The sequence below is a fragment of the Spea bombifrons genome, chromosome 2 (assembly GCF_027358695.1).
Source record: "Spea bombifrons isolate aSpeBom1 chromosome 2, aSpeBom1.2.pri, whole genome shotgun sequence".
In the NCBI taxonomy this organism is placed as follows: Eukaryota; Metazoa; Chordata; class Amphibia; order Anura; family Pelobatidae; genus Spea; species Spea bombifrons.
Genome location: NC_071088.1, coordinates 26,349,794 through 26,367,093, shown reverse-complemented (window position 1 = coordinate 26,367,093; position 17,300 = coordinate 26,349,794). Strand labels below are relative to the sequence as shown.

The 17,300-nt window shown below is 39.2% G+C and overlaps 1 protein-coding gene across 1 annotated transcript in view; it reads left to right on the top strand.

Annotated features, from left to right (window-relative positions):
• The window catches only part of MLXIPL (MLX interacting protein like), a 33,737-nt gene that overhangs the window by 16,030 nt on the left and 407 nt on the right, over nucleotides 1-17,300 (top strand). Inside the window, exons 5-16 of the mRNA XM_053457240.1 lie at nucleotides 726-770; nucleotides 1,277-1,448; nucleotides 2,112-2,192; nucleotides 10,048-10,169; nucleotides 10,457-10,943; nucleotides 13,156-13,214; nucleotides 14,283-14,508; nucleotides 14,591-14,664; nucleotides 15,170-15,286; nucleotides 15,622-15,749; nucleotides 16,133-16,256; nucleotides 17,061-17,190. Of these exons, the coding sequence (XP_053313215.1) occupies nucleotides 726-770; nucleotides 1,277-1,448; nucleotides 2,112-2,192; nucleotides 10,048-10,169; nucleotides 10,457-10,943; nucleotides 13,156-13,214; nucleotides 14,283-14,508; nucleotides 14,591-14,664; nucleotides 15,170-15,286; nucleotides 15,622-15,749; nucleotides 16,133-16,256; nucleotides 17,061-17,190 (1,765 nt within the window). The remainder of the gene's footprint in view (nucleotides 1-725; nucleotides 771-1,276; nucleotides 1,449-2,111; nucleotides 2,193-10,047; nucleotides 10,170-10,456; nucleotides 10,944-13,155; nucleotides 13,215-14,282; nucleotides 14,509-14,590; nucleotides 14,665-15,169; nucleotides 15,287-15,621; nucleotides 15,750-16,132; nucleotides 16,257-17,060; nucleotides 17,191-17,300) is intronic.

The following is a 17,300-nucleotide window of genomic DNA, read 5'->3' as shown; positions in this document are numbered from 1 at the left end:
CAGTATGAGCAGTCTTATTTCTACAGTCCATGCCACTAGATGGGGCCATAGATCACAACTAATTCTTAAAAGAAACCGGGTCTTATAGATCTACAATTCCCGTGTTTCTCAGCTAACATACAAGGGAAAACCAAGTGCTGGTGTGACAAGCCGAGCATCATGTTGTAGTCCCAAGCGACTTGTTGGTAATGCTGCCCATTTCTACTTTGAAACAACCTTTTTTTTTTTTAAACAAGAGAACTCTGAAGTCTTTATTATTCGTTATTCTGCATCGTATTATATAAATATGTTGATCCACTAAAAACTATCATTCATTTCTAAATATTATTTTCTATTTAACCACAAATCCCCACTATCTATGTAAAGAAAGGTTGTGTTTGCAGTCCTCTCTAAAGCTAGTGCATCCCTGGTGTCCACAAGACTTGGGATATGAACTGGGTGTATAATAAAATTGTTGAGCAGTAACTGATTAGACTTTAATATTCACATATTAAACAACACATTGGATACCAGCTTGTCTACACTTTGTTTCTAATTGGACTGTAATTTATGGTAACATTCTCGGTGGTATTTATCAATCAAGCTTCTCCCCCTTTCTTATCAAGTCAGGGATTTCCATGTCTTCTGTGTTTTCTGTTAACAGGATCTAACCTTATCTTTGTGCTTTTTTATATTATGTATCGGTTATCCAGGTGGTCATCTAACTTAAATAATGTTTTTTGCAGCTTAGGAAACTTCACAAAGAGGGCAAGCCATTCCAGGAGCAAAAGGTAGGCCATATAAAAGTCTACTCAGTCATATCAGTCCTGCTACCATTGGGGAATTGAGTTTTCAGTCAAATTAAGTGTTAATTCCGTTGCTATATCAGACCTCAACTAGTATGCATATGCATAAGTTAGCCACAGACAAACGTAAGTGGGTATGTAGTGGCCATGGCCAGGAAAGCAGGGCTTCTACTTGAGTCTCCAGGTGAAACCTAAAGAATATGCAAATTGAAGATTTTTTTTCCAGCTCATGCAAATTAAAACACAACTGAACTGTCCACCCAAGATGTATTGGGATTATTGTGTGCCTAGTAATACTGCAAGCATTTTAATGTTTGTATGTATAGGATACAGTAACTCATGGGATGGAGAGTTGCAGCTCCTCTGTTGCTGTCTGAGCTGTAGCCTGGCCTTCAGCCCCAGAAGATGTTTGCCCAGATTGACTAAAGAGTCCAAAGTTAAGTGTTTTATCTATCCTGCATTAAGGTTCTTTCTTCTTTTTTTTTTGGCAGGGTGCACCCTCTTGGAGATGCAGTGAGAAGTGTACTGGATACCCTCGGTTGGAAGACGTATGTGGGGCTGATGAAGAGATGTTGTATGACCTGGATTACTTCTTAACGGATATCTCTGACACCCTGTTCACCACAGCTCACGGCCCCTCTACTTATGACTGCTCACACAATGGTTAGTATTACATTGTTAATACTACAGCCATTTTCTCCAGTTCCATCTTCCCATTTCCGTTTGTAAGCACCACCCTTGTTTTTTTAGGCATCTTTGCTTTTTATGCTCCGATTATACTTTTTATAGGATCTCTTGTATCTCAGAAATGTTATTTACAATCTTATTATATTGAGCCACACACATCCACATGATTCTTTTTGCCAAAGTAGACATGTCATAGAGGTCATTATTTACATAGAAACCTAGAATTTGATAGGAAATAAGTCTCATTTAGCCCATATAGTCTGTCAATTTTCCTGATGTAGAGACTCAAACCTTAATCGTCAATTCAGGATAGATTTATGTCTATCCCTTGGATGTTTAAATTCCCTTACTGTATTAGCCTCTACCACTTCTGCTGGGAGGCTGTTCCATTCATATTTCTCCTCCTTTGAAATAAACTTCCTACCTGTATTGTTAAATCCCTTTATGTATTTATCACATCACCATTCCTAAGCTACTATATATATATATATATATATATATATATATATATAATGCAACCCCTAAGCCTTTCCTGAAAAGCATTCACTGTTATAGGAGTCTCCAGACTTTGTGTGTGTTGTCCCTCAGACACAATCTTCAATGTTCTCATTCTTAAATGCTTTTCTAAATTTTTCATAGATTATGCAGGTAATGCAGACATGATACAACCAGAACTGGCGACTTTACAACCTAGTCTGGATGATTTAGTGGATATATCAGGTGCGTGATGGACATTCCCACATTATTATTTTTTTGGTTTTATTATTTTGTTGTCAAAGATGTGATTATGACTGTAAGAATGTCGTTTAAACTCTATATCATAGATGCATGTGTGTGTGCACCCACAATCATCTCCACATGAAGGAAACAATTGTACACAACCCCAGTTGTGGCTATAAATGTCAAGAGGGCATCATTTCATACATGTAGGATTGGGACAAAGCATTTGTGCTTGTGTAGAGCATTGGTTGTAAAACAGTATACAGAGGATTGCTGATGGAATATCTTCCATTCGAGTGGGTAATCCACTCAAGAAAAGTCTTGAGTGGATTACCCCGATCATCTGGCTTTGCTTTCATTCTTATTAATTTTTTTTCCAGTGATCTGGAACAGGGCACCGGAAGCAACACCTGACACAAAATTCATTAATTTCTACGTAATTTGGTCAGATATAGATGTTATCTACCGTCTAAGGGGACTTTGCATTTAAGCGCCAAATGCATTTCAACTTTGAAATACTTGAAATAATAAATTTGAGTAAAAAAAAAAAAAAAAACATGCTCATTATTAATTGAATGGATGATTATTAGGCAAATGTATGAGGTGGATCAAAGTTGTTTAAGTACATGGTATTAGTAGACTATATACAAACTGACTAAAGAGTGAGATGGTATGGAGGGACACTAAGTAGTAGCAGTGATACTAGGAAAGATAAGCCGGTTAGAGGAGGGCGGTTAACCTGTCTGTTGACACACTTTCCTGAAAAGGTGCGTCTTATGATGTTTTTTTAAAAGACTAGAGAGACTTTGGTAAGCTGGGTTAGGACTCTAAAGTATCAATGAGAAATCCTGTATACAACAATGAGAGGTAGAAATCAGTACAGAGGACAAGTGAAGATCATCACATGGAAGGAGGGACTGGGTAGGTGTGTATTTGGAGATACGTGAGGAGATTCAGGTTGGGGAACAACTTCGTAGTTGAGAGGCTAGACTTAAAATTGCATACGTAAGTGTACAGGTAAACAGAAGAGGTGAGGTGCTTGTAGAAAAGGGAAAATGTGTTGGGAGACCAGCTAACAGTGAGTTGCAGTAATGAAGATGGGAGATGACACGTACATGAATACGTTCTTTAGTTTCAGATATTAAGTTAGAATCAGCTAGGCAATTAGGGAAGGATTGAGATCAGGCCAGAAAGGAGTGTTGTGCATGAAGGTGGTACTGAAAACCAAAGGGGCAACTAACTTTGGCAATGGACATAGTGAAAACTGAAAAGTGAGAACAGAAGAGTCCTAGAACTGAGCCTTACAATACATCACCTGAGAGGGTGAGCTTTTGGAAAAGGAAACACTGAAACTGCAACCAGAGAGGTAGAATGAGCACCAGTAAAGTGTAACAAATGCTGACAAAATTGTAAAGGTTTTGAAGAAAAAGAGAGTGGTTCATAGTGTCAAAAGTGTCAGAAAGACCCAATACGAGTAGCAAAGAGTAGTGGCATCTGGCTTTGTGTGTTATGGTGACATGCTCAAAAGAGGATGGGAAGGATCCAGTGGAGAAGGATAGTTTGAACTACTTCCCTAAAGTGGAAGGGAAAGTCCGTAAGATGAGAGGGGGGTAGGAACAAGGGGGCAAGGGGTTGGGCAAGATGAAAGGAGAAAAGCAGAAACTTCATCTTCAGTAACTGAAGAGGACTGGTTAAAGGTTAATAGAGAAGGAGAGTCAAGGGTATGTTGACAGTCGAAGAGAGGGAAGACATGTAGAGATTTATTGTCTAATTGTATCAATGTTATCATTAAAGTAAGCTGGTTCTAAGGCTTCTGGGAGGAGACACAATGACTTGAAGTAGTGTAGTAGAAAATTAAAGGTACCAAAGAGGCGTTTAGGGTTGTGAGACAAGAAGAAAAGGGAAGTGAAGTATGTTTGCTTGGCAAGGGATAGTGCTGAGGGATAGCATAATATGAACTTACAGAGGAGGAAGACCGACGCAAGCCAAAACTTTCTCCAGCTACGTTTTAAGCTGTTCTGGAGCATTGAACATTCGGTTAATGTTGTGTACCAGGGTTGGAAACATGAGCTTTGTGAAGAGCAGGTAGTGTTTGTGGTTTACTTTTTCGATAGCTGATGCAAGAGCTGATGCAAGGTTCAAACAAGAGAGGCAACTGGACAGCAGAGGTGGCTCAGGGCGCTACCCTGGGTCAGGCTTAGCGTAGCGCCCAATTTAAAAAAGCCACTGTATATATTAACTATTGTTAGTGACCTTGCTAACAGGCCAGCCATGATCACACCCATTGACTGTAGTATTGATTTCAGAGTGATAGAAACCTCATTATTCCTCTAGTTCTAGTATTACAACATGAATTTAATATTGTACTGCCCCTCAACCACTGTCACTGAACTGTATTCAAGTATCCACATTGAAGAACGTAGAAAACCCCAATCCATGTAATGTTTGCAGAGGTCGAAATGATCTGCCTTAAACAACCCCCTAACACAAAACAAATTATAGTTAAAAACTATTACTTCCAATATTCTGGAGCACATAGAATTTCCATAGAAAAAAAACAACACTTTTCCACTCCTACACACTTTCTGTTAACCCATAGAATCCCTGATGCCACTTGTGAAACAGTTTCAGAATAGAGAAAAAGGCAAAAGGGTCCTCTCACTACCACTTAGCTTCCCACCATGGACAGCAGTATGGCTTATCTTTATGCAAATTAAATAAACACTTCCTTTTCCCTTAACTGTTTCACAAAAGTATTATTTTTGTTTCATTGAATCTGGGGAAACCACAAAAGAGGAAACCAGGAGCACGAGGTCATAATGTGAGGGAGAGTAGGAGGAAAGGAAGAACTCACTTGGTTGCCTCCCTCCTCAAGCCTCTAATCAGTGCCCCCCCCCTACTGCTGTCTAATCAGGTCATATCAGGAAGGAGGCGACCAAAGTATAAGCTGATGCAACCTTGTCAGATTTTGCATTGTCCCAATTTCATAGTTCTGTGTTGACGTTTCTAATTCAAGTACACACACATTGTTCCAAATAAAATAATGACTTATGGCAGTTTTAGGTCGGCAACTACTACTATCCCCAGTCAGACTGGGATTTAGAGAAATGTTTTTGTTATAGGTTACAGTTATTGATTATCCTTTTAACCCCATTTTATTTGACATAGTGTCACTAGTCATATATCTGAGCTGTGTGGTACAATGATCCAGACTATAACATTATGTGACATTATGAAACTTTGCTAACCTTTCCCTAGTATCGCGTAGGCTACTAACCATTTTGCCAGACGTGCCTCATATACAGCTGTGATCTTAATTTGATACTTATATTAGTGCCATGTCACTATGTTTTTTATGATGTTGGAGTCTTTCTGTGGGAACTTTAGCTCATTCATCCAGTTGGATGAGGAGGCTTGGCTCGCAATCTCTGTTCTAGCTCAACCTAAAGGTGTTCAATGGCGTTGAGGTCAGGGCTCTGTGCGGCCGGTCAAGTTCTTCCACACCAAACTCATCCAACCATGTCTTTATGGACCTTGCTTTGTGCGCTGGGGCACAGTCATGGTGAATAGAAAAAGGCATTCCCCAAACTCTGACCACAAGGTTGAAAGCATATCATTGTCCTAAATGTCTAGGTATTTCTCCTTCCTTGGGGAAGTGTTGAATTTGTCAGAGCCTGTCAAATCCATTAAATGAAAATTTATTTTGGAGTCGGAAAAATAAAAAAAAAGTATCCAGTGTCTTGGGTGGATTTTCTACTGTTACAGATAAAAACATTGTTTCTTAGTGTTTCATGGTTTATGAAAACTACAGGTTTTTAGATGCATGGAAGTGGAGTGGATGAAACTGTTGAAACCTTAAATTGCTTTTAGGAGAATTGTTAATCTTAACAATTTTTTCATTGATAAAGCCTAGATCTTTGTTGTTTAAATCAGATAGAAAATATAATAGATAATATAGTTGCACTTTGTATGTTACCTTTTCAATAAAATTTTAGAAATGTTTTTTAAAGAACAAACATAACATTGTGCACGGAAATAAAAAAAAAAATATGTTCCATTCTAGACCTATTTCACAGAGTGATATTGTCAGGCAGGTTTGCTTACCTTGAGCGTTACATCGATCAGAGTAGTATTGACAGGATAAGTGCACCCCGCTCCTGAGTACTTAACACATGCAACGAGAGGCCGAGTAGTAGAAATGAGGAACCACCTGCAGCTAGAGGAACAGAATGACAGGGTGACAGTATTTTTAATGCTGAGCGAGACAGGGCAAAAGGAGGAGGAAGATCAAGGGAGTAAGACCGAGATTGTAAGGAGAAAGAGGGAAGAGCATTGCAGTGCAGGTGATGGATGGGTCTCAGATGTGGACCTGGGATATACCAGCTGGGGTCACAGGTATGGAGTATGGGATTTATTCTGTGAATTAGAATACTTTTCTTCCTCTCTCTTAATTCTACCAGTGGCCTGGGATTTGTAATGCAACCTATGCAAACAGATATTTGAGAGATAATACATTGCATGACTTGTTTGGTTACATTAACATGTATGCATGCATGTCCTATTCTTTGTAAGGACGTGTAAACAGTGTTGTGGATTTGTGCTCACAACCTCCTGGCTGCTCTCCTTATAAGAACAGCCTTGATTGTAATGTGAGTCTTTGTATGGCTGTAGAAATTACTGTAATGTAAATAATTTTCAACCTCTGGCTTTCGACCTCTAAGGAGTTTATTCAGTAAGTTATGAGTTGTAGTTAAAATGAAGAATCCAAACTTTTCCGTACAATAACTATGGAAGGGCTTGTAAGTTCTGCCGCACGAACAATGACACTGTAATGCATAGAAGGTAGTCACATGAAGTTCGTCTCGCCATATCTCCGTTTTCAACATATGATCCTAGAAACCTCCTTACCTAAATCTAGGCTAATTCAGGTGTCATGTCCTCAATCCTAAATTATTGGAAGTATATGTTCTTTCATAAGTGAGAATTCTATAAATACAGCTCAAAACAACATGGATCAAATTTGGTGAATCGGCACAAGGATGTGGATAAATGCGGATAAATGCTATTTTTAAAACACTTCTCTGCATCTCTTTATACGAAACAGATTTAAAGAATTTCTAACTGAATGTTTATACTGACGACAGCAGAATTGATGCAAGAATGAGTTAAATTCTATAGATTTCCCAGTCCTTGCAATGCCATTGAAGGGATTAAAAGTTGCCAGTAAAGTATCCTAATTTGTATATACATAATTTGTAAAAATCCTAATAATAAAATAATAGCATTAAAAAATATATATATATCACTGGCCAAAAAATAAACGTATAAATGTATTATTGCATGGGGCGCTTAAAGGATATGTGTGACAGTTTAACACAGATTACACAGTTTGTAGCATAAACATACTTGTAATGTTACTTTTTTACTTAAATGTACACTCTTGGGGTTCACACTTGCGGTATTTCTCCAGTATTCGGTGTGGTCCCTCTTGAGTACCTTAGTTAGTTGACATGAGTACAACGGTCAGCAAATACAGTACAACAGTCTAATTAATCTGTTGATATCTGGAGTAGGGACATCCCAGTTGAATAATTATGTGTGCCCCGGATACATTTTATTTTTATTTTTATACATTTTCTATTCATAACCAGAATATTTTCCTAATACTTTGATGGAGCCAAACCAGATAGCTCCAAAAAACATAGGCCTGATAGGAAATTGTAGATTATTTGTCTTTTTAAATATATTATGTTAGAGCTATTGAGTTCATTTTGTCTTTACTGCTTGTTTTGAAATTGCAAATGCATGTTGCCCTAGTGACCTTCAAAGGTCCTTTAGGCAGGGCAGTAATTTCTGCCTATTTCTCTGATATTCGGAAGTTGCTCCTCCTTGCCCTGTGGCTAACCCACATCCTCCCTTATAATCTTAAAGGACCTAGGGTAAGCACATACTGACCCGTTCTTAACTCTTCACCTTTCCCAAGAGTTACATGAACAATTCCACCTTCTCTTCCTGACTTACTGGAGCTTATGTGGTCAACAACACTTAACATGCTACGTGGATGTAATTTCTGTAAAGTAAACCAGAAATGTTGGTGGAGAAAGTGCAAATTTCACTAGGTATTCTCATGTTGCATATCAAGCCACGTGTTCTTCCATCAAGTAAATCAATCAGAAGTAGCTAGTTGCACCTACCTGGTGATCTATCATTGCTAGGGCTACCTTAAGCATTTCAGTATCTGCCCATTTGCCCTGTGGCTGAAATTAAATGAAGGATGGCACTGTTTATTTCCCGTGTATGAAAACAGTTTGGGGCACTGTTTGTATGTCAGCCGGAAGCATGTGGCATTTATATGCAGGTGGTAAAAATAAATGATAAAAATATGGCACCTTTTCTCCCACTGAAAAAAAGACTATTTTCTATCTTTACGTGTAAAATAAAATTATAAAAATAACACACAATTTTAGTCAGCAAATTAATTTGTCATTGTTGTATACCTGCGATGGAAATGGTTAAACCAGACAGCAGACCCTTTCTTATTTTTTGCGGTTTCACGTGGTTCCATTCTGCCACGAGTCTGTCTGACCTGCCCCCCCACCCTCCACAGAACATAAACAGAAACACACTTGGCAGGAACTTTACAATTGCACAATAAGACTACTACTCTTACATCAGAAACTATTTACCAACAATCCAAAAAAAGAATTTGTGCAAAGGAAACAAAAGTGAACCTTAGCAAACTCGTGTCACTTGATCATTTTTGTCAAAGCCAACCTTCCATGAGAAGAAGCATTTTTAAGAAGTACATACTTCTTCTCTGCTGTGCCGCTGTTCATTTGTACTGTGGTAGCCTTCAGTGTTGCCATCAGAATATGAGATAACTTTGGGCCATCTTTGTGTGTTTTTTGTACCGATGTCATGTTTTGCATTGAATCTGTGCTAAGGGCATGTACTAAAATGTCATGTCTAACTTGGCATAGACTTTCAATGTGAAACTTGCCTTACCAAAGACTTTCAAGGTCATGTCTACTTGTTACAAACTTTCAAGGTCGTATGTTGGTGACCAAAGAAACCCATGGTCCTATCAGACTTTTCACAAACTTCCAAGCTCATATGTGGCTCATCGCTGCCTTTCAAGGTCAAGCCTAGCATTGCACAATTTCAACTTCACATACTTAGTGTAGTCCTAATAAGAAATGTTCATATTGTTCAAAATGTTCACTGATGTTATGACTATTAGTATATAGAAGTAACTGGCCTATATCAAGCGCTAGGCGAACCAAATTTATTTTGATAAAAGCCTTCATGAACAGATTTTATCCAAAGAGATAAATCTGAAAAAAAAGTCCACTAACTCCCTTGACTATATTGCAAATCTAATAGTGGTTTATAGGATGGAAAGATGAGATTGTCCAAAGTTTGGCTGCTTGTGAGTCAATGAAATCTATGATGTCAGAAAGCACAAATTATTTACTTTTCTACGCTCTTGGCTGTTTATCTGTTTCCTCCAACTGCTTTGTTTTCCTCCATCATCTTCTGAGAATGGACAGAAAATTATCGGCTGCCCGTTTTTAGACTACTTCTGCCATAACACACTTCTCTTTCCGCTCGCTCTCTTCTTCGGCAGATACTGCTCTATATCCACCACCCAGCAGCCCTGTATTTATTATTCATATTACCTAGAAGGTATTACAAAATAAAGTACTCCAGCCCTCTTATTTGTCAGTAGCAGCCAATTCCCAGAGACACAGATGTAAAATAACTAATACCTGATTTTGCGAATAAACAGTTTATTTTCTGTTTTATAATGTTTTAACAGTGATTGTTCTTAATGTGTTTTTGTACATTTTAATAGACTTCTTTAGTGGGCCTCGGCCTATGACTTCCCAGCAGTTCCCACTGTTGGTTCCACAACATCACTGCTTCTCCAGCCACATTGAGGGATCCAGCACTCAACCACGTCATAGGATTCCAGAGGTGTGTTCATAACCACAATATTTTCCCCATATTCTTTTATATGTATTGCTAATGAACTTGTTCTTGTTTTTATATCTGTTTTATAATATTATAATAATATTTCTACCCTGGTTGTTTCTTATACACTCTTTTTTACCTATCCTATTTGTATATTTCCAATATAACTTTGTTCCTTTTCCGTGCTGCCCATTATTGTACAGTGGTTCTTTCTCTTCAACACTCATTTAGTATATGATGCACAAAATGCATAAATACTGATCTATGATGCTCTGTTTCATTCTCTACAGCAACAGAGTTCTTACAGTTCGCAGTCAGAGTCCTGTTTTTCTACTCCTCCTCTGTCCTCTGAGTTCGTCAGTGGCGCAGTACCTTGCTCCTCACCCAACAATGAGCTGAAAACACTACCACATTATGCTTCACTCAATGATGGCTTTTCCACTGATTCTTTCAATACTGGACCCCAGTTATCCATACAGTGTATTTCCCCAAATCTCCCTGTACAAGACCAGGATCTGATGTTCCCACCAGTGTCCAGCCCCAAGCATCCTTTTCCCGGTGTGACAACTGACTCCAGCATCCTAAACCAATCTGCGGGCTCTTCCATCCACGGTGATGTCTACCCTGTGTATTCAGTGACTTCAGTACATGTTGATTCCTCTAACATGTTCACAATGCCTAAAACACGACTCACAATAACAAGCCAGAAGCCACCAAGGCCTGCACCAGAGGATACCACAAGGTCTATCCCGATTTTTAACCCACCACACATTGCAGGTAATAAGTACCTCCAGCATATAAATCAAAAACATAGCTCAGCATCGATTTTATGTTTAAAGTTTTTAAACTTGTTGTCCCACTTAGACAAAACATTAATCAAACTATCATGTTAAGGGGTTAATCCTCAGCAGATCTGTTGTTTAATTGTTTCCTCTAAAAGTTTGATCACAAAAAAATCAGGGATCTTTAAAAAGCTTATTAATAAAAATATTAATCAATATTAGATACATTACTGTATGTATTAAGCAAATGTATCATTATTTCTGGGGGAGGTCTGAGTATTCAACAGTAGTAACAAAATACTGGTAATTCCTTAAAGGGACAGTCTGATTAAATTAAAAGGAAACACAGCAATAGTTCACAATTTACAATTACAAAGCTGCCTATGGACACATTTAGGTTATAGAGCAGGAGCCTTAAGCCTTTAATGCATCTCATCCACATGAATTCATTATCTATACTGTGGGCATTTGGTTTGATCAATTTCACATTACTATAAAATTGTTCATATGATTGAATACTTAGACTAGTCCATGACTTTAATATATACAATGAAAAGTGATCTTGTATGCCTACATTTTTCTTTCTTCTATGGTTTGTAGATTAATTATATTTAATTTAATTGCCGTTGAGTATGGTAGGAGCCTACCTGGTCCAGCAGCAGGGAGATTAGAACCTGAATGCTTAAATAACCTCCACCCTCTACTTACTCAACGAAAGGTGATGTAAAAGGTTATGATACCTGCCTCAACACAAGCAGGCAGGACATGGTTTAGGACTGAATCGGAGCAACTCAGTGGGTAGATGTAGCCATGGGTCGGTAGGGTTCAGTAGCCAGGGATGTCAATAACTAAAGTAGTCTGAGGAGGGATAAACCAGAAAGTAGTGGTCAAGTTGGTGGTTTAAACCAACAGAATAGTCAAAAGAACAAAATAAGTCAATGGTCCTTAACTTAAGCATCCTGCAACATAACCCAAGGCTGCACTGGTACTCATCCAAGCCAGTGCCCAGAAGGAACCATTGCTTGTGGCTGAATCTGGCCAGACTGGGTTTCAAGCTTCTGGGTGGATGTGACAGGGGTACTTGAGCCCCCTGAGTTTACATATGCTCCAAGGTACATGATTTAGATATTATAACCTCAAGCTTCAGTAGCATAAGACTTGTCATGCATGAAACACGCTAGACAGACCGCTCTGTCAGCAAGCTTTTTAACCATCAATCTGTTTTATGCTATTCTGTCTAGGCCATGTGATTATTTTTGAACCCTGTGTTGCCCACACATACAGACTTTCTCTTTCAAACGTACTAGAAATTAAATACACTATATGATTAAAAGTGTTTGTGGACACCTGACCATAACAGTGACATGGGCTTATTGGACATCACATTCCCAAACTATAGGCATTTATATATAGTTGCCTACTCCCCGTTTGCTGCCAGAAAAGCCTCCACTCTTTTGAAAAGGCTTTCCACAAGATTTTAGAGTATGTCTATGAAAATAAGTGTCCATTTTAGCTAAAAGAACATTCGTGAGGTCAGTTACTGATGTTGGATGAGAAGGCCTGGCTCGCAATTACCATTACGGTTCATCCTAAGGGTGTGCAGACAACCCAATTTCCTTTTACATCAAATCGTGTCTTTATGGACCTTACTTTGTGCACAGGGGCACAGTCATGCTGGAACAAGCCTTCCTCAAACTGGTTCCACAAATTTGGAAGCATACAATTGTCTAAAATTTCTTAGTACGTTGTAGCATTAAATTACCGTTCACTGGAACTAAGGGACCTAGCTCGAATCCTAAAAAACAGCCCAGACCATTATTCCTCCTACACCACACTTTACAGTAGGCAACATGCATTCAGGTTGGTAGCGCTGTCCTGGCATTCACCAAACCCAGATTCATCCAACAGACTCCCAGATATTGAAGCGATATTCATCACTCCAGAGAGCAGGTTTCCACTGCTCCAGAGCCAAGTAGTGGTGTGCTTTACACCACTCCAGCCGACACATGGCATCGTGGTCATCGGTTTGTGTTCAGCTGCTCGGCTATGAGAATCCATTCCATGAAGCTCCCCATGCACAGTGCTCCTACTGGTGTTGACTAACACAGTTATGCCAAAAAGGTTGTGCTTAGGGATGAGTTCAGTGAGTAATCCATCCATATGTTTTAGTATACAGTCCTCTCAGACTGATTTCTTTTACCCAACAGCCAAGACAGATTCTTCAGCACAGAGAACCACCTGTGGGCCACCTGGACCTAGTATGACGGTAATGAAAGAATACATATTGTGAGATTAAAGTACAGTACTGTATGATTGGTGAATATGTGTAGACATACAAAAAATATTAAACATAACAAGGACTGAAGCGTTCAGGTTTCCTTCTCTCCCCCGGACTCTACACGGAGTTTCACCTAAATTAATGCACAACATCAAGGGCAAGTTCAGACTCCTGGATATCTGAAAATGGCTTGTTTATTTCAAAATTGTAATTCACCGCATAGCATTTAATAGCCGGGGTAGACCTCCCAAGAAGGAGAATGAGAACAAACGTGCTATTATATACTGTGCAGTGGATTACAATTTTGAAATAAACAAGCCATTTTCAGATATCCAGGCGTTTGAACTTTTATTTACCTGCTCCTGGGACCTCCAGCTCCTTGTCCTTGGTGTTGTGCATGCTAACAATATTACGTTGTGGCAGTAATGCATAAAAGTTAACTTCCGAACCATTATAACTATCACACTGGTGCTTAAAGCCATAAATGTGGTTTTCTAGAAAGCAACAGACCGGGCGACCTTATTTAAAAAGACACAAACAAGAAAATGCTATCGTCCAATTTAACAGCATTTATACATCAAAGAAAATGACGGCTTATTTACTATGTGAATACTTTACAAATTACTTGTGTTTATACCTCGTGATGAGATTCACCCACCAAAAAACAAGTCAAGATCTAACTAGACTATGTGAAGACCAGACTATCTGAACCAATCCGACATACCAAGACAGAAATAATAATATATAAGAAATATATTATCTTCCCGTCTAGTCACATTGAGCAAACCCCAAGATGCTTTTTGAGCCTCTAAATATACTTTTGTGATCCATAAGGTTTTGCTAAGATGAATGTCAGACATAACAAAGATTGGTTCTGTTCAGCAAATATTATATAACCGAGATACTTAGTGGGGGAGGCCAGTTAGGTGGCCAGTAATCTATAAACAAATATGACAGACGACAAAACACATATCCACCATGCAACGTGCTTTATAGACATTCTGTATGGTTAAACTCCATTGAATTATGGCTTACAACGTCTGCATTTCTCCCCAGACAGGTGGAAGGTTGGATTCACTCTCTTTCCGTAGCATCGCACCTGCTGTGCCGCCATCGGTGCCTCCATCCACACAGTGTACTCTTGGCTTCCCTCCACCTCCTCCCATATTTCTGAGTCCAGCATTTTATGGCCGGAGTAGTGTTGAGGTTTCTGACTCCTCATCCTTATCCTGCTCTCCTCTCCCTCCTAAAACAGAGAGACTTTCACCAACTTCAGCTTGCGGTGAGCTTCTTTGTACCAACTCACCAGGGTAACTGGGATTTTTATCATCGTAACTACACCCGTTGTTTTGTTTTCGTGGCAGGCGGTGAACGCAGAGACTCGCTCAGCATGCCCAGCGCTCCGACTCCTAAGTGCTGGAGCAAAACTGAAAGAAAGGTCAGTGTTCAAACAAACCACCACTTCAGCAGTGATCACCATATCTGATGATCAGGTCCGTTGAGACTGAAGTCAAGACAGAATTTGCAGTATCATTGGTTGTACATGATTATTGCACTAAAAGGTTTGATAAATGTTTTATGATATTGCTATATGATCATTAAAAAAATAGTGATCCCAACTGAGGACTGTATTTTCTGGACTGAACTTAGAGATATTCTGCACATCACTCCATATGGAATCATGGCTAGGTGTTGTACTAAAGAAGTTCGAACATCATATCTATAAGTCTCCACTTCATATTCATATACAGTTATTGATGGCATAGGTTCCCCAGCCAGATCACAAAAGCTATTTGTATTCCCAACAAAGGAACACCATGGTTTTCTCTGATGGTAGCAATGCATTGTTGAGCTCTCTTTATCATACAAGGCCATTATTATACTTTTATATTGAGTGAAACTGTATCAGCTGTATACCACCTAGTTGTCTTGTGTCTTCTCAGGTGAACAGCCGACGGATTATGCACATCTCAGCCGAGCAGAAACGACGGTGTAACATAAAATTAGGCTTTGACACACTGCACAGTCTCGTGACTACTCTGCATGGGCAACCCAACAAGGTACCATATCTGGGAAATCAAGTGTGTTTGTGAAAAGCAGCAAAAAAAGAGGATAGGCAGGCTAAAAAAGACGAAATAGCAATGTAGCTGGTGTCCTATGTAGAAAGTCACTGTCTCTTTCCATATGGCAATGTCCATTGAAAGGATTTAGCCCATGTTTGTGTGTGTGTATGTGTGTTCTACTGATATTTAAGTACTTACCAGAAAGAATGTACAGCTGAGAGGTCACGGCAATAAAAAATGAATAAGGCTGATGAGGTTGAGTGGTAAGAGGTGTTTAGGGCTGTGGAAAAGACACAGGACTCTGATAAGAGTCTCCAACTTCATCTTCTCAGCTGAGCAAGGCAACCACTCTGCAGAAGACAGCGGATTACATCTGTAAACTGCAGCAAGAAAGAGTTCAACTGCAAGAGGAAACTCAACGCCTCCGCTGCCAGATACAGGAATTCAACGACAGCATCAAGTGAGAAATGTCTACAATAAATTCATGTAAAAATGGCCACATCAGAATCGGGCTTTGGTTTTTTATCTGAACGCATAGAAGAGAATGAAACACAGAATTTGGTGGAAGATAAACCCATATTGCTTATCTACGCTGTCCATTTCTTCTTATGTAAAGACTCTAAGCAGTCTATGGTCTCATCTTAGGTTCATGGTAGTAAGCCATAGGCATAAAGTAAATCTTCCTTACATTTAAACTTCCCTCCCATACTTTATGAAAGCCTGTCGTGTATTTAAATGGTTCTATTATAGGTCGGCCATGTGTGCTTTTACATTAGAACTGTTAAACCCTCTGTTATTCCAAAGGTGGTTATGTTTATGTGACTGTTTCTATCTCTTGCATAGCTTATGCCAGCAGCAACTCCCAGCCTCTGGAGTGCCTGTCAGCCACCAACGCTTCCAGCACATGCGTCAAATGTTCCAGACCTACGTGCAAACAAGGACCTTACAAAACTGGAAGTTCTGGCTTGTATCCTTCATGCAGTTATAAGAGAAGGAACCTCCGCTTTCCCCATTATAAAGCCAACATCATGCATTTTAGCTAGTATAAAAATAATACACCATTAGTACAAGAACTGCATTACTATCCAGATAACGTCGTAACACAGAAAATCACAATTAGGAGATGGTTTATTATTGTTTGTGGCCAGAAATCGTTTTTCTAAAACTTTCTATCCCCCCAATTTTTTAGGTCAGTGTGAGTAGCAGGTGAATGTCCAGAGACACCTCTTTGTTTCCTTTATTAAGTTCTTTAGTATTTGTAACTGCTGGTCTTGGCAGTTGTGTCTCGTCAACTGGTAGCCTTGGGTGGCTATAAATCCATTTTTACTTCCCATCTAAAGAGGAACTGTTCCATTAAGAAGGAACACTCAAAAGGACTCTGCATCTCAAGTTCCAGCTACAAATATATGCTGCAGCCACCCTTCTCCACTGTTCATGTCCTCAATGGTTTTTTCATTATTTTGTAGAGCACCATCATATTCAGTGGCATTGTACAATAGGCAGCTAGGGCATACCCAGTAGTACATGACATACATCTCTATAAAAGTTCCAAAGGTAGAATAATCTCAATTTCTAATCTGTTTTCCATTTGTTGCACTACAACCTACGGACATTAAATTAATCCGGAGAGCCTTATCTGGGTCATATCATGCCATGCAATTCAAAAAATAATATATCAGGGCAGGTAGCACAGAAGTCAGAACAGAAAGGGACAAAATAGCCCTTCATTTTTCATCACAGAAGAGAAAGATTTTTCCTCAACTCATCACAGTTCAGCTTCATTATCCGCCCGCTCTTTGATTCATTTAATAGGATGGTTTCCACAGCAAGTATTCGAGATCTGAGAGAGACGTCATTGGAATGGCTGGAACAGCACTGCTCCCTACCTGCCCTGAGACCCGGTATGTGTGGAGAAACAATATTGTGTAGTATACAAAGAGTGTAATGTCACTGACAAAATACATTACCCAAGGCATGAGACAATAACCAGTCACTAAGAAATGAGGTTATA